Source organism: Phaenicophaeus curvirostris, chromosome 9 (genome assembly GCF_032191515.1).
Source record: "Phaenicophaeus curvirostris isolate KB17595 chromosome 9, BPBGC_Pcur_1.0, whole genome shotgun sequence".
NCBI classification, from domain to species: Eukaryota; Metazoa; Chordata; class Aves; order Cuculiformes; family Cuculidae; genus Phaenicophaeus; species Phaenicophaeus curvirostris.
Window position 1 is genome coordinate 32,695,955 of NC_091400.1, and position 23,281 is coordinate 32,719,235.

At 46.3% G+C, this 23,281-nt stretch overlaps 1 protein-coding gene across 3 annotated transcripts; it reads left to right on the forward strand.

The window, feature by feature from the left end:
* Window positions 1–1,121: 1,121 nt before the first annotated feature.
* LOC138723879 (hexokinase HKDC1) lies at window positions 1,122–22,794 on the forward strand. Of its 3 annotated transcripts, none has more exons than XM_069863323.1 (19): window positions 1,122–1,138; window positions 1,443–1,545; window positions 5,381–5,543; window positions 8,404–8,552; window positions 8,642–8,761; window positions 9,726–9,821; window positions 10,865–10,964; window positions 11,616–11,799; window positions 12,370–12,525; window positions 13,285–13,518; window positions 14,196–14,500; window positions 14,809–14,957; window positions 15,046–15,165; window positions 16,848–16,943; window positions 17,030–17,129; window positions 18,125–18,308; window positions 19,765–19,920; window positions 20,673–20,906; window positions 21,793–22,794. In XM_069863323.1, the coding sequence occupies exons 2-19, from the start codon at window positions 1,483–1,485 to the stop codon at window positions 21,935–21,937; spliced, it is 2,754 nt and encodes a 917-aa protein (XP_069719424.1). In that variant the 5' UTR covers window positions 1,122–1,138; window positions 1,443–1,482; the 3' UTR covers window positions 21,938–22,794. The 3 variants fall into 3 exon arrangements, with proteins under 3 accessions (XP_069719424.1, XP_069719423.1, XP_069719425.1); XM_069863322.1 differs by lacking the exon at window positions 1,122–1,138 and adding an exon at window positions 1,192–1,208; XM_069863324.1 differs by lacking the exons at window positions 1,122–1,138; window positions 1,443–1,545; window positions 8,404–8,552 and having other exon boundaries at window positions 5,413–5,543.
* The last annotated feature ends 487 nt before the right edge of the window (window positions 22,795–23,281 follow it).

Sequence of the window (23,281 nt, forward strand, 5' to 3'; positions counted from 1 at the left end):
GGCTGGGCAGAGTCCTCTTCCCGTGACTGGTGCTGAGTGTAGAGTTGAGTGTTTTGTGTGTCTGTGGATTTATATTCCTCTTCATGCAGCCCAGCGTGAGACTGTCGGCTCCACTGCAGGCTACAGCCTGAGATCCTTTTCTGCTAACTGGCTGCTTCTGCCCTTCTCTGGGTCTGTGTAGAAACTTTTCTACTTCTGCTCAGTAGTTCTTTGTGTTTCCTTCCATTACTTGGCACCTCCCCTTCACATTTCCCTCTTCTCCCCGTGCCACGGGCTTTTTTTCTATCTTATAAAAGTAATTTTAATTGTAATCTTGTGCTGCAAAATCTTGGGTGCTGTTGCCTGCCAGTGCAGTAGGTGTGCTCGGCTCCAGCTGAAACACTGAACAGTATTTTGAGGGGAAACACACCGAGTGCGGGTGTAGTTTGAAAGCGAGCCTCTAATTACCCCTGAGAATGCCTTTTGGTTTTATTCTCCGTTTTCGTTTCCCTCCTTTGTGTCAGCCGGTGTCCTTTGGATGATGTTTCCATAGCCTGTATCACTTGATAGAATGAGAAAATCCTGGAAACACTTGGGTATTCGGAATGAACTTCTGAGAGTGACAATTAAAGGCTGCGTCAAACGCAGCTCTGATGGTGTAAGGAAGCTGCTCTGGAACTCTGTGCTGCCAGTTAAAAGCATTTATCCAGCGAGGCAGTCTGGTATCATCGACTGCCAGGTGAATCTGTCCCCTCCCAAGGTTTTGCAACACCTGGGATCTGTGTTGCTCTGAAACTTTGTCTTCAGGAGGGGTGAAGGGAGAATAATCTGTACAAAACCTCTCTGCTGGGCGTTGCGCAAGAGGCATTTCAGCTGGGGGCAGGGGTCTGTGTGGCTCTTTGCTCCTTTATGCGGCTGAAGCTTAATTGGTAAAAAAAGCCGCAGATAAGGGTGCACTGTGTGGAACTAGAGCGGAGTTAATTCATGCAGAAGAGCTTGTCTCGCAAGTGGGAGCGCTGAGCGGAGGGAAGAAACCTCCTAAAATCCTCTCGAACCTCCCAGATTCCCCGCAGCACTTTGTTGCGCGGTGGGAGCTTGTCAGCCCCCCGAGAACCGAGAGGGCAAAGCGAGGCGGGCTGCGTAGCAACTGCCTGCCGAGGTGGGAGCGATTCCCAAGTGGGGCAGTAACAAAATCGATTTTTCTCCCCTTCAGCTTGGCAGCTCTCCAGGTGCCGGCTCTGGCACAATGAAGTGTATAGCTGGGGAGGGAGGGACTTTGCGATGATGGGAGGGGGTGATACAAAGAGACAGAAGTTTAATCATTGAACGGATCACGCTGGATGGATTTATTTCTGGACTCGATTTCCTGGGAACTCCACTATCTCAGCCTGGGGGAAATGCCTCAGCTGAAGTTTCTGTAGCTCCAGCTTCGCGATTAAAGACCTGTGGCTTTGGATTTACAGCAGCCCTGTCACTACTGACTCATCCATCTGCTTCGAGACAATGTTTGCCATCCACTTGATAGCTTTCCATTTCACAAAGCTAAAAGAGGATCAAATAAAAAAGGTAAGATGTGGCGTTGGCTGCTTCCTATTTTGAGAGCTGTGTTAGTCGGAGACTGTGCTGTCTGCGGTACGTCACACACGCTAGGTAATGGCGATCTCTACCTAACCCAGACAGCCAAGTGGGGCAAGAAGTATTTAGACCCTAAGCCACCTGACGAGAGTGGAGATAGATCTTCTCCCTGCAGAGTTACAAGTTCTCATCCACTAATCATAGAATCATCAGACAGTTTGGGTTGGAAGGGACCTTAAAGGTCATCTAGTTCCAAGCCGCCTGTGATGGGCAGGGGCACATCCCACAATGGAGCAAATGATCTTCGGTAAGGAAAATTGGTGCTTAAACCTTATCTGGCAAGATGTGGTGTAGTCCAGAGAGCTGAAGGAAACCTCTTGCTGAATTGCTTTGCAAGTGTAGCATGGAGGATGGGATTTCTAAAGCTGAGGAGGAATCAGTCACTCACATTGTAGCAGGGATAGGGAAAGCTCCAGGGGTCCTAGGGCCACGTCTTCTGGGACTCAAGAAGCAGTTCCTGCTAGTGTTGGTGTAGGAGAGCCTGTGCCTCCTTTGGTTGACCAAACGTGTCTGGTCACTCCTTTAATTACAGTCGGAAAAGCTCAAGGTCTGAAGCCATTGGTGCTGGGAGCGAACTGCCTAATGGTTGCTCTTCCCTAATCTACTTTCACGGCGATGCTGTCATGGGGTTTTGGCTCTCCATCATGGGACCATGTGGGATATGTAGGCTTCTTGGGTCAGAGGTTCTCTGGTTTCTAGACACGTCCCCTGCAGGTCCTGTGTTCTCCTGGCATCTCCACTGAGTGCTTTCTGGTGGCCGTTGCTGCCGGGCTCTGTCCTCTGGTTTTCCAGCCAGCTGGAGGCTGGGCTGTCTGCAGACATGGGGATCCAAGGTCGTGGTGGCAGATCTGCCAGCACTGCTGAGCTCTTCAGCAGAGTGAGCAACACTGGGTTGTCTTCTCTGTTTAAACATGGAGTGGCTTGTTCTTAGGGGGGCTTCTTCCACTAATTCTGCCTTGAAGAGAAGCGTTCCAAGACAGATCCTGGTATCTCAACAGATGCCCCTTGTCTCACAGTCCTTTCATCCCCAGGGTTTAACGCGATCAGGAGGGCCCAACGCCCTTTCCTTCTGTGAGGATCTTATTTAAGATCTCTCATCTACACAGAGCTTTTACAAAGAAACGGGGAGACCTTGTGGAGCAGTGCTTGGGTGGAGTGGGCTCTTCAGAGGAATATTCAGAGTGTAGCTGAGGGAGGACTTCCCTGACGGGATGACAGTGAAGAGGAGAGGGCAGAAGGATTCTGGCAAAGCCATTTAAAAAAATTAAACCTTTCTGCTAGGTGCAAACTAGCCCTGCCTGAAGTCAAGAAACCACACACTTTTTAGAGTTCTTTTTTAAGAAGCCCAGGGTAGACTGTATGGAGCAGAGTTGGTTTCTCTCTGATTAGAAAGAAGGAGTAATGCCTCCCCACCTCTCCCTCCTCAGGCTTATTTGCTCTCTGGGGACAGGAACAAGAGCTTCCCTGCCCAGAAAACAGTGCTGTTTCCATAATTGAGGCAAGACACTTAAAACCAAGGACTGTCCTTGTGCGGTGGGAGGGAGGCAGCAGAAAGTTTGGTGTTGCACAGCCTGCCCGTTCCTGTGTTTACAAGCAAATGGTACGTGAGCAGGTCCTTGCTCTGGCTGTAAATCAGGCTGGAGAGTCAACAGGCTTTCCTGGGCTCTGCCTTATCTGGTCTCTTCTTCTGGCTGTAGGTAAACAGGGTGAGGAGTGCAGTTTCTGTGGAGAGCAGGGAGCCAGCCTGTGTTCTCTGCAGACGGACACGGGCGTTTCTATTACTGTTTAGTTCTCTTTTCCGCAGGAACTTTTGTCACAAGGTTATTTGAGTCTGTGTGAGTGCTGTACGTCTCCAGGCATTGCGGTGGTGGGGTTTGGGTTTTTTTTTTTTTGGTAAGCCCCAAAAACCAGTGCTAGTGCTTGGCCTGAGACAGTGGATCCTAGACAGTAACGGAGCCTCAAAAAAGCCTTAGAAGAAATCAAGTGCTTTGCAAACCTTAAGTTTTTCCCCTATGAAGCTGTGCGGAAACAGTGGTTGGCTTCTCTACCAGTTTATCTGAATGAGTGTCAGCTGCTTCATAGATACTTTCAATTCCCTTTAAATTCAACTGGCTTTTATTTTGTATGCTGTGACTCATAGACACTTAAGAAAGAACATTGATTGCACTCAAAAATGTGTTTTAAACGTAATCCTAGAATCAGAAGAGAATGGAGGGCAGAGCTGGGGTGAGAAACAGGCTTTGAGCTCTGTCCTGGCATGCCAACAAAGTTAATTGTCTGTGGAGTGAAGCAGTAGCTGAATAGCTGTTTTCAGGTTGTGGCTGACACGCTTGGGTACTGATGGCATTTTCTGGACCTGACTCAGAGAGCTCAGATTCTCACCAGACTGAGCCGCTTTTGCAGTTCTACTTCCTTACATGTGTAAGAGGCACGGATGGTGTAAAAACACCTTGTCAGGGTTTCAAGCAAGTCTCATGGGCTTCTGTGTGTTGGCAAATTACCAAGCCATGAGAAGAGACAGCTAGAGGTCTCCCCTCAGCCTCCTCCAGGCTAAACAACCCCAGTTCCCTCAGCTGCTCCTTGGAAGACTTGCTCTCCAGCCCTTTCACCAGCTTCGTTGTTCTTCTCTGGACTCGCTCCAGAGCCTCAACATCCTTCTTGTGGCGAGGGGCCCAGAACTGAACACAGGATTCGAGGAGCGGTCTCACCAGTGCCGAGTCCAGAGGGAGAATAACCTCCCTGGACCTGCTGGTCACGCCGTTTCTGATCCAAGCCAAGATGCCATTGGCCTTCTTGGCCACCTGGGCACTGTGCTGGCTCATGTTCAGTCGCTGTCAACCAACACCCCCAGGCCCCTCTCCTCCAGGCAGCTTTCTAGACAGACTTCTCCTAGTCTGTAGCTGCACAGGGTTGTTGTGCCCCAAGTGCAGGACCCGGCATTTGGCCTTGTTAAACCTCATCCCATTGGTCTCAGCCCAGCGGTCCAGCCTGTTCAGATCCCTTTGGAGCCTCTCTACCCTCCAGCAGATCCACACTTCCTCCCAGCTTAGTGTCGTCCGCAAACTTGCTAAGGGTGCACTCGATGCCTTCATCCAGGTCATTGATAAAGACATGGAACAGGGCTGGACCCAGCACTGAGCCCTGGGGACATCACTTGTAACATCCTTGGTGTCAAACTGTGCCCCTCATGGTTAGAGAACTAGCGCAAGCAGCTAGGATGCTCCTGCATTTGCTCTGCTTGCAGAGATAAGAGAAGCCTCACAGAATCACAGAATCACAGAATAACCAGGTTGGAAGAGACCCACCGGATCACCGAGTCCAACCGTTCCTACCAAACACTAAACCATATCCCTCAGCACCTCATCCACCCGTGCCTTAAACACCTCCAGGGAAGGTGACTCAACCACCTCCCTGGGCAGCCTCTGCCAGTGCCCAATGACCCTTTCTGTAAAGAATTTTTTCCTAACGTCTAGCCTAAACCTCCCCTGGCGGAGCTTGAGGCCATTCCCTCTCGTCCTGTCCCCTGTCACTTGGGAGAAGAGGCCAGCTCCCTCCTCTCTACAACGTCCTTTCAGGTAGTTGTAGAGAGCAATGAGGTCTCCCCTCAGCCTCCTCTTCTCCAGGCTAAACAACCCCAGCTCTCTCAGCCGCTCCTCCACAGTACATGTAGGAGAGTCCTGTAGTCTGAGAGTCGTGCTCATCCCAGGCAGCTGCTCGGCGCTGAGGAGCCTGCTCGCCTCCTGAGTAACACTCTGTGTCTTTCCAGGTTGACAGGTACCTGTACCACATGCGTCTCTCCGACGATGTCTTGCTGGACGTGATGTCTCGCTTCCGGGCTGAGATGGTGAAGGGCCTGGGGAGAGACACAAACCCCACGGCAACGGTGAAAATGCTGCCGTCATTCGTGCGCTCCCTTCCTGATGGCTCGGGTGAGTCCCCCCGGCTCCACCACAGGCTGGTTGAGGAAGGCGATGAGTTGCTCCCGATATCCAAGGACAGCACAGCGAAGGCGCAGGAGAGCCAGTGGCTTTGGTTATTGCCTGTCTTGTGTTAAGAAAGTGTGTGTGTATGGAGGAAACAACGGCTTGGGGAGTGCTGGCAGAGGTTTATTTCCATGCGTCAGGTAGATTTTCACCCCAGTGCTGCTTGTTTGAGGAGAAGACCTAGTAAGCACTCAGAAATTCCTATCATTTGATAGGAATGGTTGGACTCGATGATCCGGTGGGTCTCTTCCAACCTGGTTATTCTATGATTCTATGATTCTGTGATTCTATGATTCTATGAAAATGACTTCTCTCATCCATAAATGTGGCTGTACCCAGTACAGGGCTTGCTGCAGCAGCTGCGGCTGGACACGGCAAGGGCAGCCTCTACAGCCCAGAGCCCGCAGTGCAGTGTGTGCTGCAGGTGGGGGGTTGCGGGCAGCTCTGTGCCACCCCTAGAGCTGCAGGGCAGCCAGGAGGTCACAGCGAAACCCTCCCCATGGCAAAGCGGCAGCAGGGTTGCGTTCTCAGAGCCGTAATCCCCTCTTAGCTTCTGACAGCAAAATGCGCTGCTTTCTCTACCGCCCCAAAAAGTGATCCCCTCCTGCCCTTCCTTGCCTTCTGTGTCGGCAAAATCGCTTCTGGTCTAGCAGGAAACAGCCTGCTCGGCTCCTGCAACTGGATTCTTGTTTCCAGTTGCTCCTGAAACTTAAGCAGAGAGGAAGAAAACGCTATGATGCCCTCTAGGAGGATGCAAAGTGAGGTAGGACCCAAGAGCCTCTCTTATTTGGAGAAGTGTGCGCATCCAAAATAACTCTCCTGTCTCAGCTGCCTCTCAACAGTGCAGACTGACAGAAAATTGTGTTTTTCCCAGGTTTAACTGGGTCTCTGAATTTGCACAGGACTTCGTGTGTGGCCCAGGTCAGCACTTGATGTTCATGTAGAAAACTTAGGAGAATTATGTTTGCCTAACTGGAACCATGCGCTCTCCCTTTGGCTGCCACCTTCACTGAAGAAAAAGAAATATTACTTAGCCCTTGCTAGCCCTGTGACCATCATTGATTCTGAGGACTTTTGTGACACCGATCCTGTTCCGAAACTGCAGGGAGCACCTGAGGTCTGGAGACCTGGAATATTGCGTGTAGTGTCATCGCTGTTGCAAGAGTTCATACTCCTCAAGGCCAGCTTTGGACAATGCTCTGATGGCCTGGGTGACGTTTCTGCTGTGCCAAGGTCAAGCTGGGCTGCATCTTATTGTCACGCTGCCTATTTTAAGTATCACATTGCTTTTTCGATTTTTACTCCCTTGCAAAGTCTTTGATTATTTTGTTGCCAGACAAAGCTTCCAGCAAGTTTAAACACCCCGAACTTGGCTAGATTTTGTCTTTTGTGGTGGCAACACCATTTCAGATTTTACAGTGCTCTCAGTGCTGTTACCCGAAGTGACCCGTATGGACCATCCTCAGTTTTTAATATTACAATTTACTGAGTAACCCAGTTCACCTCCTCGGCTTTGTGATATCTGACCCTGGTGTTACTTACAGGTAGAATTTCCTGCTTCCCTCCCTTTCAAGGCCAGATATGATAAAACTTAGTCAGGTGTTCGGACTGTGGAACAAAGATCACGCAAGGCTACGCACATGACACTGCATTTTCCTTTGGGGAAGGGCATTCTCCTGTGTGTGGGATGCCCAGATAATTGCTTTATTGCAGCAGTGAGGCCAAACTGGCCTGTCTGAGGTCTCCGGTTACAGAAGAACATGTTTGTGCTGAGTGCTGCCCACTGAGAAACAGGGTAGTACTTTTCTGGAAACACCTAAAGGCATTTGGAAATAATAGAATCATAGAATCACCAGATTGGAAAAGACTCACTGGATCATCGAGTCCAACCATTCCCATCAATCACTAAACCATGTCCCTAAGCACCTCGTCCACCCGTCCTTTAAACCCCTCCAGGGAAGGTGACTCAACCACCTCCCTGGGCAGCCTCTGCCAGTGCCCAATGACCCTTTCTGTGAAGAATTTTTTCCTAATGTCCAGCCTAAACCTCCCCTGGCGGAGCTTGAGGCCATTCCCTCTTGTCCTGTCCCCTGTCACTTGGGAGAAGAGGCCAGCACCCTCCTCTCCACAACCTCCTTTCAGGGAGTTATAGAGCGCAATGAGGTCTCCCCTCAGCCTCCTCTTCTCCAGGCTAAACACCCCCAGCTCTCTCAGCTGCTCCTTGTAAGACTTGTTCTCCAGCCCCTTCACCAGCCTCAATGTTTGTGTTGGTTGACTTTGAGTGGTAAATTAGTCTTTCCCTGCTTGGAATTTGGCTTCTGCAATAGAGTCAAGTCTTGACCAGGGGCTGCAAATCACAGAATCACCAGGTTGGAAAAGACCTGCAGGATCATCAAGGGCGTAGGTAATGCTCTCGATCTCCCGTTTCCCCACACTTCAGGTGTACAGTTTTGCAGCCCCTGTGGGCTTTGGTTGGTTTTGCAGTTGCTTTGGGCCTCTTTTGCTGAAAAGCTTATCGCTTGGCAGCTTGAACGCACTGCTGTGGAAGGAGCTGGGTGGGCAAATTCAGACTGCTGAATGAAAATGAAACCAGCTGCAGTGCAGCAAGATAAAAGGAGGGACCTGATCCCCTTGTTTAGTGTTGACAGCTCTCAGCTTTCCCAGTGATAATAAAATAAAGAGCTGTCATGATGGCCAGAAGAACCTGTGTCCATGGTGAGGCAGAGACCCTGGGCTGTAGCCCGCCATGGCACCTGGGCCAAGCTTCTCAGCCATCACCGGTGATGCTTGCCCACTTGTGTTGCAGAGAAGGGTGACTTCCTTGCTGTTGACCTGGGTGGCTCCCAGTTTCGTGCCCACCAGGTGAAGGTGTTTGATGACGGGAAGCAGAGCAGCCAGCTGGAGAGCAAGTTTTATCCCACACCCAAGGAGGTCATACAGGGGAACGGAGCTGAGGTAGGGCGCGCAGGGTTGTCTTCTGCGGTGGTGCTGTGCTTCAGCGCGTGCCTGCTGGACTCAGCCTGACTCTGTTCTTTCTCCTGCAGCTCTTCGACTACGTTGCTGACTGTCTATCTGACTTCATGGAGACCAAAAACCTGAAGCATAAGAAGTTACCTCTTGGCTTTACGTTTTCTTTTCCCTGCAAACAGACCAGATTGGAAGAGGTGAGATGCAAAAAGAAGTATTATTGGCAAGCCTAGATGCTTGCAAAACCCAGAGAAGGTTTTGCATGGGAGAGTTAACCCCTTGTTTACAAGGTGCCCTGAAGAGGGGGCACGGGTGACCATCAGCAATTACCTAGATTTGCCCACCATTTCTGACCTCACGCCAAAATAATCTTTAAGAAAAAGATTTTCTTTTACTTAATCAGTACCCCATTTCGTAATAACCCCATGTCCTTGTATGAAGACTGTTAGACTGTAAACCACATTTTTGTGTCCTGAAGCATGTTCAGCTCTCGCTGAATTTCTTGTTTTACAGTGGATTCTAAATAGGAAAGACCTGTAGCTGAGCTCTTTGAGAGGCTGCTTGGGCAGATGAAGGACTGGTTGCAATTACTTCGTGGTCTCTTATTCCAGCCTCTCTTTCATTTCTAGGGTTCTGTGATTTGCATCCTAGTTCTGCAAATGCTTTGTGCTTAATGCCGTTAGTTTGTGACGAGCACCAGCAAAGCCACACATGCTTTAAACAAAACACAGGGAGACGCATCTGCAGGACTGGGACTTTGTTGCTGTACCTGTTTAGTTGTGTTAGCACTGACAGGCACCCCAGGAAGAAGGCACAGGTGAACATTAGCTCTTACCTAGATTTGCCACCCATTCATACCCATTCGTTTCTGACCTCCAAGGTTAGAAATTCATACCTATCATTCATACGCACATTTCCTCACCCCAAGGTGACATAGAATCATAGAATAGTTTCAACTGGAAGGGACTTTAAAGATCATCTAGTTCCAACCCTCTGCGATGGGCAGGAACACCTCCCACGGCATCAGGCTGCACATGTTTTGCTGTGACTTATTTTGTCCCGATTTTAATGTGTGGAGAGACGCAGTGGCCTTGTCTGACTTTGTGGCAGGTTTATATGCCAAAGCTGGAGTTTTTGGGTCATTGGACTGTTACTTTGCAGGGGGTTCTTCTCACCTGGACAAAACATTTCAAGGTTCGAGGAGTTCAGGACACAGATGTGGTCAAGTCTCTGCGCAAGGCACTCCAGAAGCATAAGGTGAGTTCTGTACCTGCACGAGGTGAAACTTAACAGTCTCAGATTGTCCTCCTGGGAGATCAGCTCTTGGTGTGGGGGTTCATAGAACCATAGAATCATAGAATAACCAGGTTGGAAGAGACCCACTGGATCATCGAGTCCAACCATTCCCATCAATCACTAAACTATGTCCCTCAGCACCTCATCCACCCGTGCCTTAAACACCTCCAGGGAAGGGGACTCAACCACCTCCCTGGGCAGCCTCTGCCAGTGTCCAATGACCCTTTCTGTGAAAAATTGTTTTTTGATGTCAAGTCTGAACCTCCCCTGTTGATGATGTTATCTAAGAGATACAAAGCATTTTTCCATATCTTGACATTTTTGTAGCAAAGAGGAAATTCTGTTCTCTCACGTGGTAGAAATCCAGCCTTGATTTTGGTTCACTTTTTTCCCTGCATCATTCTTACTGTAGTTTGCAGGGACAAAGGGTCCGAGGCTTCCCCCGTGAAGTCTGGCCCTCTGCTAGTGTTGGCATCTGAGTTATGAGGATCCTTTGATAACTTTGATTTTACCGTGTCAAGTTATCTCAGTGTGAAAGGAAAACCACACAGCTTTGGTGGAAAGGCTTTTTACTTGAGTGTGACCTTGGTGCACGGCCTTCTGTTGAATAGCTGCATTTCTGTGTGTATATTTTCTGTCCCATTTGGTGGGATCTACTCAGGGGTGGGAGCCCACAAGGGCAGATATATGGGTACTAGCATATCACAACCTTCAAGCCATGAACATATTGTTTTTCTGGCAAAGGGGATTGGATTGGGGAAAACCAAATCCTACAAGCAAAGATCCTGGCTGTTCAAGCACTTGGGAATCCAGAGATGTTTGTTACTTTTCAGGGTTGTGAGGATAGGGTTATAAAAATAACCCATGTGTCTTTAGCTGAAGAGCTTTCCTACACCAGGCCTTCAAAGTACAACCCAGGGAGTAGGTCTGCGTGCTGTTGCCTTAGCACGCAGGAGGCTTTCTAAGCTTTTTTTTCTGTTAATCATCCATCTTTATGCTATTAGGACATAGACGTTGATGTTTTGGCACTGGTCAATGACACCGTGGGAACCATGATGACCTGCGGCTACGATGACCCACGCTGTGAAGTTGGACTCATAATTGGTAATTTATTCTGTTTACAAAGTAGTTGGGTTTTTTTTTTAACCCTCGTTTGTTTAATTTAATCCTAATTTGTTTAATCCTAACAAATCTGGAGTAGAAGGGAGTGTCCCAGTACAGGAAAGAGCAGGAAGAAAAGCAAAAAAACAATGGTCAGATTTTCAAGCCTGGCTGCCTCCTGTAAAGCAGGGTTTTTTATGCTGATCACATTGCCATCGAATACCACAGTCCCCATTTTGTCTGGGTTCAGTTGTGACCAGCATACTAAACTTTTCTGCTGACTCTATAGCAAATTACTGTCTCTCTGTCCAGAGAAAGCTGAATTCCTCTTGCGTCTGGTAGTTAGGAGCAGCTATGCTTTCCACAGTGTCTCCACTTGATGCCCCGTGGTGGCTTTTTAAGGTGCGTAAAGTATATCTCAAAAAGAAAAGTGTTTTTAAACAAATCAAGCCTTAGACTCACTCACTCTGCAGGGGTTATTTAACAAGCATAAATAGCTTGATGTTGGCATCCTGAACCACAGGTTTATGTATTGATATTTTCTTCCAAAGACAATGTGTTGATTTTTTTTTGCAAACGTGTAGACATAAAACAAACAAAAAGCAAATCTGAGACAAAAAGGTAGTTTGTCTGCACTGGCTCCAACACACACAGGGACTGGTACCAACGCATGCTACATGGAGGAATTGAGGCACATCGACCTGGTGGAAGGTGATGAAGGGAGGATGTGCATCAACACGGAATGGGGTGCCTTTGGAGATGATGGAGCTTTGGATGACCTCCGCACAGAATTTGATCGGGAGCTCGATCTAGGATCTCTCAATCCTGGGAAACAATTGTAAGTGATTCCTTGGCTGATTTGCTTTGGCAATCTGAGTTCTGCAAGCTCCTTTTTAGCGTATGCCAGGAGCTCCTTTGGTATAGGAATGGGGTGGAGTGAACCTGAGTTGACTTGATCCTGGTCCTGTCCTATCCAGACCTTTCCCTTCTGGGAAGGGTGGGTACCTTTCTCACCTTTCTAACTCAGAGGCTAAAGGGTTGCTGCTGCAGTTGCTAATGTGTTCTTAAAAATAGATAGAAACTCTGTTGTGATTCTGTGGAGGGGTAAAGAAGGAGAAGGAAGGTAAACAAAGAGCATATTTATAGCCTGATTCTTCACACCGCTTCTACTGGCTGAACTGCTCGGAAGTCTTTTGAGTATTCTCTTTAATCACTCAGTTAACCAACCTGAGCGACTGTTGTTGGGTCCCAGGACTTCAGGGTGGTATTCCATCTACAGCTTAGCTCCCAAGCCCCTCTTGTACGTGCTCAAGTGTGATCACCCTGCATAAGGACGTAAGATGCTTGAACTTTTCATGGCTCCGGCAAGCTGGTGAACACCAGTAACCCTTCCTGTGCCCCATTCCAGGTTTGAGAAGATGATCAGCAGCCTGTATTTGGGGGAACTTGTGAGACTCATTATCCTAAAAATGACAAAGGAAGGTCTGCTCTTCAATGGGAAAGCATCTCCAGCTTTGCTTACTAAGGGCAAGATTGAAATGAAACACGTGTCTGCGATGGAAAAGTAAGAACCAGCAGTGTGAGTGGCTGTTAGTCTTCCATAAGCACAGCAATGACAATTAGCATGTAATGATAATCTGTGAGTACTGGGAACAAACCTGAACTGTTCCGCTCAATTTTGCTTTTGTCTAGGAGAAAAGTTGATCTTTCTCTAAGTAGGAATTGGTGGAAGATAAAGATTTAACAAAGAACCACAGTAGCAAATGTGTTGTCAACCATCACAGATGCAGGCTGTTTAAATTACCTCTTTGGAGACCTGAGAACATGGGATGATTGTGATATTTTTCAGCTTCTGTGGTGTGGGAATACCGGGGTAGTGGGAATGTTGAACAGGCTCTGGATCACTTAATGGATGACTACATGGAAAACTGACCGATTGTGATGTTTTGAGGAGGTATCCTGGTTCACATTGCTACTTCAGGAATAATTTTCTCTGCTGTATTAAGTGAGGCTGTACATCTATCCCTGTGCTTTCCTTCTGTGTACTAAATATTTTATACTGCTCTTTACTGGCTCATTGCCCTGTCTCGCCGAAAACTGAACCCCAGGAATCAGCCTTTTGAAAGTCTAGTCTCTTCTACAGGTACTTTCGGGAACAGTGAAGGAAAGACATTACTGGTTTATGGGAACCAATTTATAACACTGCCTGATAGGTTGTGTCCTGGTCTTTTCTCATTTCTTTTTGAGCCAACACGCAGATATTGATTTCTGTGATGCCTTAACGTCCGGGCATGAGCTGATATATTCCTTTGTGTTGGGGTAGATATAAGGAAGGTCTGAGCAACACAAAAGAGATCCTTACAGAGCTAAACCTGTTTCCTTCTGAAGAGGACTGCATCGCTGTTCAGCACGTCTGCACCATCGTTTCCTTCCGCTCGGCCAACCTCTGCGCTGCTGCCTTAGCAGCCATCCTGACCCGACTGAGAGAGAATAAAAAACTGTTAAGGATGCGAACCACTGTTGGGATTGATGGGGGACTCTATAAAACCCACCCACAGTAAGTAACTAAGGAGCATTTGGTAACTGCTGGCCGCGTGTTGGTGTTACAGAGGGTCTCCGTCTGCGCCCGTGTGTGGCTTCTCAGAGAACTGCTGGTTTTGCTGCAGGGCTGGGGTGGGATGTGGTGTGTGGAGGATCAGGCTGGCTTAGTTATTGCAAAGTCATCTCAGGAGCTTTAGAACTTGGGGTGGGATGAGAACAACATGATGCATGGGATGATGGTGTCTGGGAAAGAATTCCTCAAGTGACTCCTGGCCCTTCAGGTCACTTGCAGTTAATTTTTTCCTTTCCCCCTCTCCTTGCCCCCTCTATTTTTGAACCTATGCTTTCCCAAACCAGAAACTTTCCCAAACTGAATGAAATTTTGATTCCATATGGACACTCTCACTCTCTGTGCTTGTGACTCTCCATTGTTGTGTGGCTTTTCTCCAGTATCCCTTGTCCTTGGCACTGGCACTTGCCTAGAGATGTCCTCACATCCCTCTAACTGTAACAGGTTCTTCAGAATAGCCAGAGATCAGGAGCCTCATACCCGTCTCCTAAAACAGTTCCTGACCCCGTGCTCCTCTGGCTGTGCTTCAGCAGTTGCTGCTGTTGGATGTGTTGGAAGCATCTGTGGAGTAAACCAAGCATGAAATGCCTGTGAGATCCTAAAGAAACTCCTTGTTCCCGTAGATACGCCAAACGTCTGCACAAGGTGGTGAGAAGGCTGGTCCCAAACTGCGATGTTCGGTTTCTCCTGTCGGTGAGCGGCAGCGGGAAGGGGGCTGCCATGGTCACAGCGGTGGCGTACAGGCTGGCCGCCCAGCGCAAGCAAATCGATGCTGCTCTCTCACCATTTCTGCTGTCCCTGGAGACGCTCAGAGAAGTCAAGCACAAAATGAGGACCGAGCTGGAGTACGGGCTAAAGCGAGAGACGCAAGGCAGTGCCACAGTGAAGATGTTACCCACGTATGTCTGTGGGACACCAGATGGAACAGGTGAAGGCACTTCATGGTCACTTGGAGGTGGGGCAGGGAAGGTGCTTGTCTTTTTTCCAGGGGGAATATGTCAATTATTCCGGCAAATGCCAGCGTGATTTATGTTGGCAAACCAGTGCTTCCTGCGATGTTATCTGGCTGGTCCTTCAGCCCCGTGCGATCAGACTGGTGGGATAAATTCCTGAGGGAGGAATGTGCTGTCGTTGGTGCAGATCAAGTTTCTTGGGGATGTGTTACAGCGTATGCCATTCCGACCGGAGAACGTGCTACAAGAAGCATCAAAATGAAGTCCTTTTCCTCTCTTACAGAGAAAGGAAAGTTCCTTGCCCTCGATCTTGGTGGGACAAATTTCAGGGTTCTGCTGGTCAAAATCAGAAGCGGGAGAAGAAGATCAGTGCAAATGTATAACAAAATCTTTGCCATTCCTTTGGAGATCATGCAAGGGACAGGGGAGGAGGTAACCTCTAATGAGTTTTTAACTGATCCAGCCAAGGCCCGTTGCGTGGGATTTCTGTGAGATTTGTACGTTTTTTCCATCCTTCCAGCTCTTTGACCACATTGTCCAGTGTATAGCAGACTTTCTGGAGTACATGGGGATTAAAGGTGCTCGACTGCCACTGGGCTTCACATTCTCCTTCCCGTGCAGGCAAGCCAGCATCGACAAGGTGAGATCCCCAACACAGAATGGGTCAAGTGGCTGCTGTGCATCTGCTTGGTAGAAGACACGGTTTTAGGTGATGTCGACTTGTTGGTTTGGAGATTGCAAGCAAAAAGCTATTCTCAAAGTTTCCTTCCAAGTAGGACTTTACAATGTCGACAAGCTATATACATATAGCTTGCAAATTAGTCTTTGGAGAGACTATTTCATCTGTTTTATGGGGATTTTATTACTCCAGCGTGCGAATTGGTTGCGTTTCCTGAGAAAGTCATCATCCCATATGCATATGGGAGGTAGACCTTTCACCTCTTGTATCTGATCAGAGATGGATGTTACTTGCTTCTATTCTCTGAAGTTTATGATAGTGAAATGACTATGTATTTTTAATAGCCCAGGAATCTCTTAACTCTTTCATGGCAAGAGAAAATAGATGGCACCTCCTGCTTGCTCAGCTATGATGCCAGCATGTTTTCCTGGCTGTGCTGCATAGGTCTGACTGTAACTTCTGCACTGCGTTAGTTCATATTTGCTGAATGTCAGGGGGCAAAACTGAGCTTGCTTGTTTGGCTTGGAAGGGTTGGACCTCTCAGATTTGTAAATATGAATTATATCGTTTATTGACAGATAGGATATCTTCATTTTTCCAGACCTGTTGTAAGGAAAAAAAAAAAAAAATCAAATTCAGGAAGAAATAATTCTCAGTGACTCTGCTGCATTCCCAAAGAGAGTTAAGGGAGGTTGCTGTTTAATTCTAGTTAAATATGTACAATATTGGGGAAATGACAGACTTCAGTTTTATTGGATATTTTAATGTCCTGGTGGTTTTCACAAAAGCTTTTAAGCCTGGAAGCTAGTCTACCCTGTCCCAGTTTTCAGATCACAGTTGAGACCATGGCAAGAGGACCCAGCTGTTCGTGGGGAGACAACTCAATATGCCTTCCAAACCTTCAGCTTATTATTTGGGTCTTGACAAACGACGAGGAAACCAATTCCAACCAGTGGTGGTAAACTGAGCAGGTCACACATGTCTGTGTCAGGGTCCCATAGTATGTTGCTTTGTGTGTTTGATCTTTTCCCATTGCTAGAACTTCAGGGTTTTTTAAGAGCAGCTTTTTTTCCCCCATTTGCTCTCTTTTCTTTCTTATTTGGGTAGACAACCCAGAGCTGGTTACCAAGTGGAAGGCTAATTTATGCAACCTGGAAAACTACTGCTGTCAGGCCAGGTCACTGTCCAAAAATAAACAAATTCATGTTGCCTGGAGTAGTAGGATAATACCAAGTGTCCTTCAGTAAACGAGCCAAAAATTAACAGTAGATGTTCATTTTTGTTTAATTAGTTCCAGCAAAAGCGTTTTTTACAGTCTTTCCCACTGACATAATGCAGTGGCCACACCTACAGAAGAAGGCGAGATGGGAAAGGTTTCCAAACGAGAGAAGTGTGTTAGAAGGCACTGAGCTGCTGTTGTCTTGATAAATAACTGAGTAAATCTGGATTCATTACCATCAGCAGCTGAGTAAGAGAGATATATGCGCACACACTCTGCACTGGGCACTCCCAGGGAAATCCACGGCTTAAAAACAAAACAGGGGATGGGGGAAGAGACAGGAGGAGAAAATAAAAGGCTGATGCTTGGAACTTCCAGTCTTCTCTCTGTCTTCGCTTATGGTTTTCTTCCTCTTCCGTTTCAGGGAACGCTTGTGGGATGGACAAAAGGTTTCAAAGCAACAGACTGTGAAGGGGAAGATGTTGTTGATATGCTGAGAGAGGCCATCAGGAGAAGAAATGTGAGCTTTTCTGCTCTTTTTGGTGTATTTAATGCATGCTCCATCTTCCTCCGGGATCCCACTGCTGATTGTGACTTGTGTTTTAGGAGTTTGACTTGGACATTGTAGCAGTGGTGAATGACACCGTTGGGACAATGATGACGTGTGGATATGAGGATCCAAACTGTGAGATTGGCCTTATCGCAGGTACAGTGACACTGAAGTGACCACTATAATAAGAAAGCATATGTGCAGGTGCTGGACCTCACACATACTTTGGAATTTGTAAAACAATGCCTTTTATTTGAGTTTTATATATGGTGTTACCAGTCACTCGGCGTTCTTGGCGGATTTGTATGGTATTTAAAAGACAACGTAGCATCACCTGTAGTGGATAGGATCCTGAATCTGTTGGACTTTCAATCATATCTTTGATGGTGCCTAACAAGTGGTGCCTGGTAAAAGAACATGGAAATAGCAGATCTTGCAGGAATCCTCATTTTGTCAAGTGTTTTGATATTTACTGTGTAGCCAGGTCATAGGCTTTGGAACCAGAAAATGTTTATTAAAATCTGATTTAATTCTTTTTGGGATGACTCCTTCGGTAGATCACTCCAACTTTTCAGCCAGGAATACAGCTAAGCATGTAAAATATGAAGCCCCAGTTGGAAAATAGGCTCTTCTGGTTGGCTAAGTGCTCCAGTTATCTCATTTTGTTTGGAAAACTAGTACTTATATTAGTTAATGTAAACCACGTTGCAAGTGATAAGGCCCTGTTCCCCAAATAATTTCAGGCTTGGTAGCTGCTTAACTGGCTTCTAGGCTCTTGGCAGGTTTTGCTTTTGGGAGCTGACTGTCATACAAGCTGATTTGTGGTGCATTACAACTAGATGGGCAGCAATGACCGATCAAGTGCTTGCCAACAGCTGTCAAAGCCATTTCTGACCTGTAACAGAGTCTTCATTCCTCTATGCTGGGGAATTCTCTGAGCAGGACCCATTTTACTTGATAACATTCTGTTGCAATAAATTACAGCACTCGGTGTTACTGGCTAGCACTTCCTTCTGTACGATTTGGAGAGATCTTTGAAATAGGGGATATGGAAAAGAGAGCTTTTAAGATGATCGCTGCAATCGTATTCCATGTGTTTCAGCTGTTGCTTCACTTTTCTGGCTGAAGCCTTGTGATTTCTTTCCTCCTAGGAACAGGCAGTAACGTGTGCTACATGGAGGACATGAAAAACATAGAAATAGTGGAAGGGAATGAAGGAAAAATGTGCATTAATACAGAATGGGGAGGATTTGGTGACAACGGCTGCATTGACAATATCAGAACAAAATATGATAAAGAAGTAGATGAAGGCTCACTAAACCCGGGGAAACAGAGGTAAATATGATGGTCCTGGTACAACATGTGGAATATTTCTAAGTGGAATGTATTTGTTTAAGCTAAAGTACAGTTAAGTTTCATCTAAGCAGTTGTGGGTTTTGAAAGTTAGACACAATGCCCCTCTGACAGCATGTTTTCTTTCTCTGATAGCATATTTTCCTTAAAACAGTGTTTTTCAGACACTGCCCTTTCTTTGAAAATGATAACGTACTGCGTGAAATATGATAGAAACATAGAATAGTTTGGGTTGGAAGGGACCTTAAAGATCATCTAGTTCCAACCCCAAGTTGCACGAGTTTTCAGAAGGAAAATATCAGATTCAGAACAAAACCCAAGCTAAAGCCTGTTGTTAAAGAGGAGCCACGTTACAAAGAAGCAAACTGAAGCAAAACCTGACATGCAAATTTTATGTGCTGAACAGATGTCTCTTCTTCTGTGATCACCTCTGTTTGGAGTTTTAATCTATCTTAAAGCCAAGGTCAAGCAGAGAGCTGGAGCCAGCTCCAAATTAGCAAGAGTTTTGACTGTTGCAAAGTTTTATAACATCAAAATTAGATCTTGGAAAGTAATCGAATATGCATAAGATTTCTGGGCAAATTTATACACATGCATATAAGTGGGAAATACATCCTGTAACTAGTCTTTGTCTTGCCGCACACGATCGATGGAGATCACTCCCTCATGTTGTCCAGGCCTGATGAAGGATACTTGCTTTCTAAAACTCCAAAACGAGTCTTAGAGAGTTTTATTTGCTGGCACTTTCAGTATCAGTCCTGAAGCTAAAAGCCCGATTAAGCCAGTCTTGGAGACACACCGGCTGCGTTTTAAATACGTTTTAAAATGAGTAACCAAAAAGAAAGCTTTAAGATTATATTTCATTTGTTATGCAGTCAGTAATTCAGATATCCAGACAAAAAACAAAGACGTACATTGTTTCTTTTAGCACAGAACTGTCTTCATCTTAGGGCAGTGACCAAACAATGCAGCTCTTAAGATTTCCCTGCGAAGTGAATATCTAGCTGTGCTCCTCCTGGAGTATTTTTTGAAAGGTAAAATACAACTCATCCAGGAGAATAAACCGACCTTAGCTGTTCTTCATTTGATAAAACCAAAATTGATTACATAGAACTCACTGGCGTGAGGGGACAGGAAAGTGTATTGCTTCAGCGTGAACTCTGGCCTTAACATCATCTTCTGTTCAATACTGCAAGGTGATTTTTTTTTCTTAGTTTTGTTACCTTGTCACAAGGTAAATATGTTGTAATTAATGTTTACACCTGAAGTCACTGCAATAGGTTTTGGATGGTTGAAAGATGGAATTCAGCGGCTATTGCTCTCCTAGCTTCTCCTGCTTTTTCAGGAGTTGGCAGAGCACGCAGATACTGCTTGTGTTAAACAAAGCTAACATGCCATCTCTTTAAAAGCACATTTTTTTTCTCTTACGACATAACAGGTATGAAAAAATGACGAGTGGAATGTACCTAGGTGAAATAGTAAGGCAAATTTTGATTGACCTAACCAAACAAGGACTGCTGTTCAGAGGACAGATCTCGGAATCGCTCAGGAAAAGAGGCATATTTGAAACAAAATTCCTGTCCCAGATTGAGAGGTAACCTTGTTAAATTTACATAGTTTAAATCCTTAAGATCTTCTGTAAAACAATATTCTGCAAATGTATGGGGCCCTTTCCTTCAACAAGTCAGTTATAGTTTTCTTCTGTGCGCTCATAATACCCCTCAGCCCCAGAATAAAAGCCAAATCCGAGGAACTAAGGGTATTCCAGAATTATTCTGTAATTATATGAATTATCATTTCCTGTCCACACAGCTGTGTTATCTTGGACAACCACCAAGAGTGATTACACTTGGAATTTTCTTATAAGACTTAAAATATGACTTATTTTTTTAAAAAAAGTCAGTGATACATGAATACCCCGAGAATATGTGCTTACCTGCCTATTTGTGCATGGTCTTCAACGCACAATGGTCTCCCATCCAAGGCAACGGTCTTTCAGGTTATTTGAAACCCTTCCCACTGTTAAAAACCTTGAAAGACCATTGAGATCAAAAGAGCATTGAGATCAAAAATAACACAGTCAGTCAGGTGGCTGATCTGGCTCAGCCCTCTCATGGCTTTGGGAGTTAGGTGAAGTCTAACATAGCAAAAGGCATCCCAGGAGCAAGTTTTCAGTCTGAATTCAGATTGGGATTTGCCTTAAAACACTTGGAGAATGCTGGAGTTGGAGAAGCGGTCCCATTTTCTTTGAGTCGTGGCAGAGTCTCAGCTGTAAGACTTTTCATTTGCGTGTCTGCTGGATCTCCCCCTAATGCCTTGATGCTGCACGTGTGCCCCTCTGTGCAGTGACCGGCTCGCCCTCCTCCAAGTCCGGCGAATTCTGCAGCAGCTTGGCCTGGACAGCACGTGCGATGACAGCATCATTGTGAAAGAGGTGTGTGGAGCTGTTTCAAAGAGAGCTGCCCAGCTCTGTGGGGCAGGACTGGCAGCGATTGTGGAGAAGAAGAGAGAAAACCGAGGCGTGGAGCACTTGCAGATTACTGTTGGAGTAGATGGGACTTTGTACAAGCTCCATCCACAGTGAGTACCTTGGTACTGCTTCCCTTTGCTGCTTGCTCATTTCCACTGTGTAAACCTACTGAACTGTACCAGTGAAATGATAAAACCAGTGAAATGAAAGGAGATGAAGATCTAATGTGTTTCCCTGCATCCTGTCATTTCCCTCGCCTTGCCAAGGGATCAATAATTGCCAAGTCAAGTCCATTTACCACTGGGAGACTCTTGTCCCTGGAGTGTTGAGCAAACACACTCTTCTAATATTTATTTTCCAATGTTTTGGGGAATTTCTGCAATACCTGTGTGTCCCAGATGGAAAGCAGTGTTGAGTTTCTGGAGTTGGATCATTATTTTGTGAGCAAGGCACAGAAGTATCATAGAATCATAGAATAACCAGGTTGGAAGAGACCCACTGGATCATTGAGTCCAACCATTCCTATCAAACACTAAACCATGCCCCTTAGAACCTCATCCACCCATCCCTTAAACACCTCCAGGGAAGGTGAATCAACCCCCTCCCTGGGCAGCCTGTTCCAGTGCCCAATGACCCTTTCTGTGAAGAATTTTTTCCTAATGTCCAGCCTAAATCTCCCCTGGCAGAGCTTGAGGCCATGTAGAAGCATTAGCTTTTGGGTTGGGAGAAGAGAGCCTCCTGCATGAATGCTAAAGGCAAGGGGGTTGTCTGGCATCACACTGAAGAAAATTAAAGCAGAGAAATAGAAATTAAAATCTGATTGTGTACAGAAACCTGTCTCTTTCATGAATAAGAGGAAAAACAATCAGGAAGTGATGCTGTGAAGAACCAGTGGAAGATGTTGGCTGATAATTACGATTTCTTGCTAACAGATAAAGATCTCTGACGGGAAAGTAGCTGCTAAAATGCTCTGTTCTTCTCTTGCTTTCCTTTTAGTTTTTCTAGGATCCTACGGGAAACAGTGAAGGAACTGGCACCTCAGTGTGATGTGACTTTCATGCTCTCTGAAGATGGAAGTGGGAAGGGAGCTGCCCTCATTACTGCAGTAGCAAAAAGATTGCATAATGTTGGACAGAAGTAAAAAGGAGAGGTCACATCATTTCAGCACTGCCAGGTGTGTGCACTAGGAATTGCTGAGCAGTGGTTCCAGAAAGCTTTGCCAAACACCAGTATCCAGGTACCTGTTTTCAGGGAGCTGCTGGTTCTTGACCAACCAGGGTCATGGAGTTTTGTCCTTTGATAACTTGGATCAGGTGTTTCTGCTCCCCAACAGAGTTTTGTCCTGGTATGCTGCAGTCTACCCAGTTCTGTACTTCCTTCAATGCATCTATAATGCACACGTGAGAGTGAAAAGAAAACAAAACAGACAAACAAACAAATCACCCCTGAATGTGTGTTTTTACAATGGCTTAATTAAGCTACAGCCCCACAACTGGATTTCTCACCAGTTTCTTAGGATTTTTGTGTGTTTTAGTTTTGAGTTGGCCTCATCCAAGGAATGCTGAGATCTTGGCGTTGCAAGACATGTTTGTTCAGTGCTTCACGGGTTTTACAATGAATCTGCAAGTAAAATAAATTCATAAGCTTTGGTCAGTGATGCTCCTCCACCACTGCTGCATTGGTTGCAAGTGTGTCGTGTTGTAAAACTTCCCTGAGGGCAGGAGGCGTGCTCAATAGGTGAATGTAAAGGAAAAAAAGTACGATTCCACAAAATATCTGTTTGTATCAAAGTACATTAATGCATTTGAGTGCACATAAACCTAAAGCAACGCTGGATGGATTCTGACTGTAAGGGATTCTTTTCATGCTATGGGAAAGAGAGGCTATAGAAGCCACTACAGAGTCTCCTATGTCTATGTCAGAGCTGCTTAGAGTGTATCGAATCTGTTCACCTTTAGGCCACCGAAACAGCTGCGTAGAGAGATAAAAAAATCACCCAAATTTCTGAAATTCCCCTCTTTTCTTTTCCCTCAGTTATCTCCTTGCCTGTTCATGGGAGGATCGTTTCCATTTTGTGGAAGGGAGTTTATCCTTGTTTTTCATTTTCCGTTGCCCACTGCTCTGCCTGTCTGTAGTCTGTTGTAAATAAATCTGCAGTGCTGTGAGCCTTCGCTTCTCTGCCAAATGCCTCTTCTGAGCGGTGGGAAGAACATGCGGGCAAGTGGGAGCTTTTTTAAACCTACCTATCAGAGTCCTCGGCAGCACCGTGGTTATGATGAAGGTGGCTTGTGGATAGAGCCTGCCAAACTACGGCTGAATTTGCCTGTTTCTCAAACACCATTTTATCTGGCAGCAGCAAGCTACGGGCATGTAAACACCAGGAGAATAACCTCTACCCTTCTGTGACCAAATGTCCCTCACCTCATCTGTCCATCTCCTAATAAACTGAAACAATCACGATACAGAGAAGCAGCCAATCTCTAGC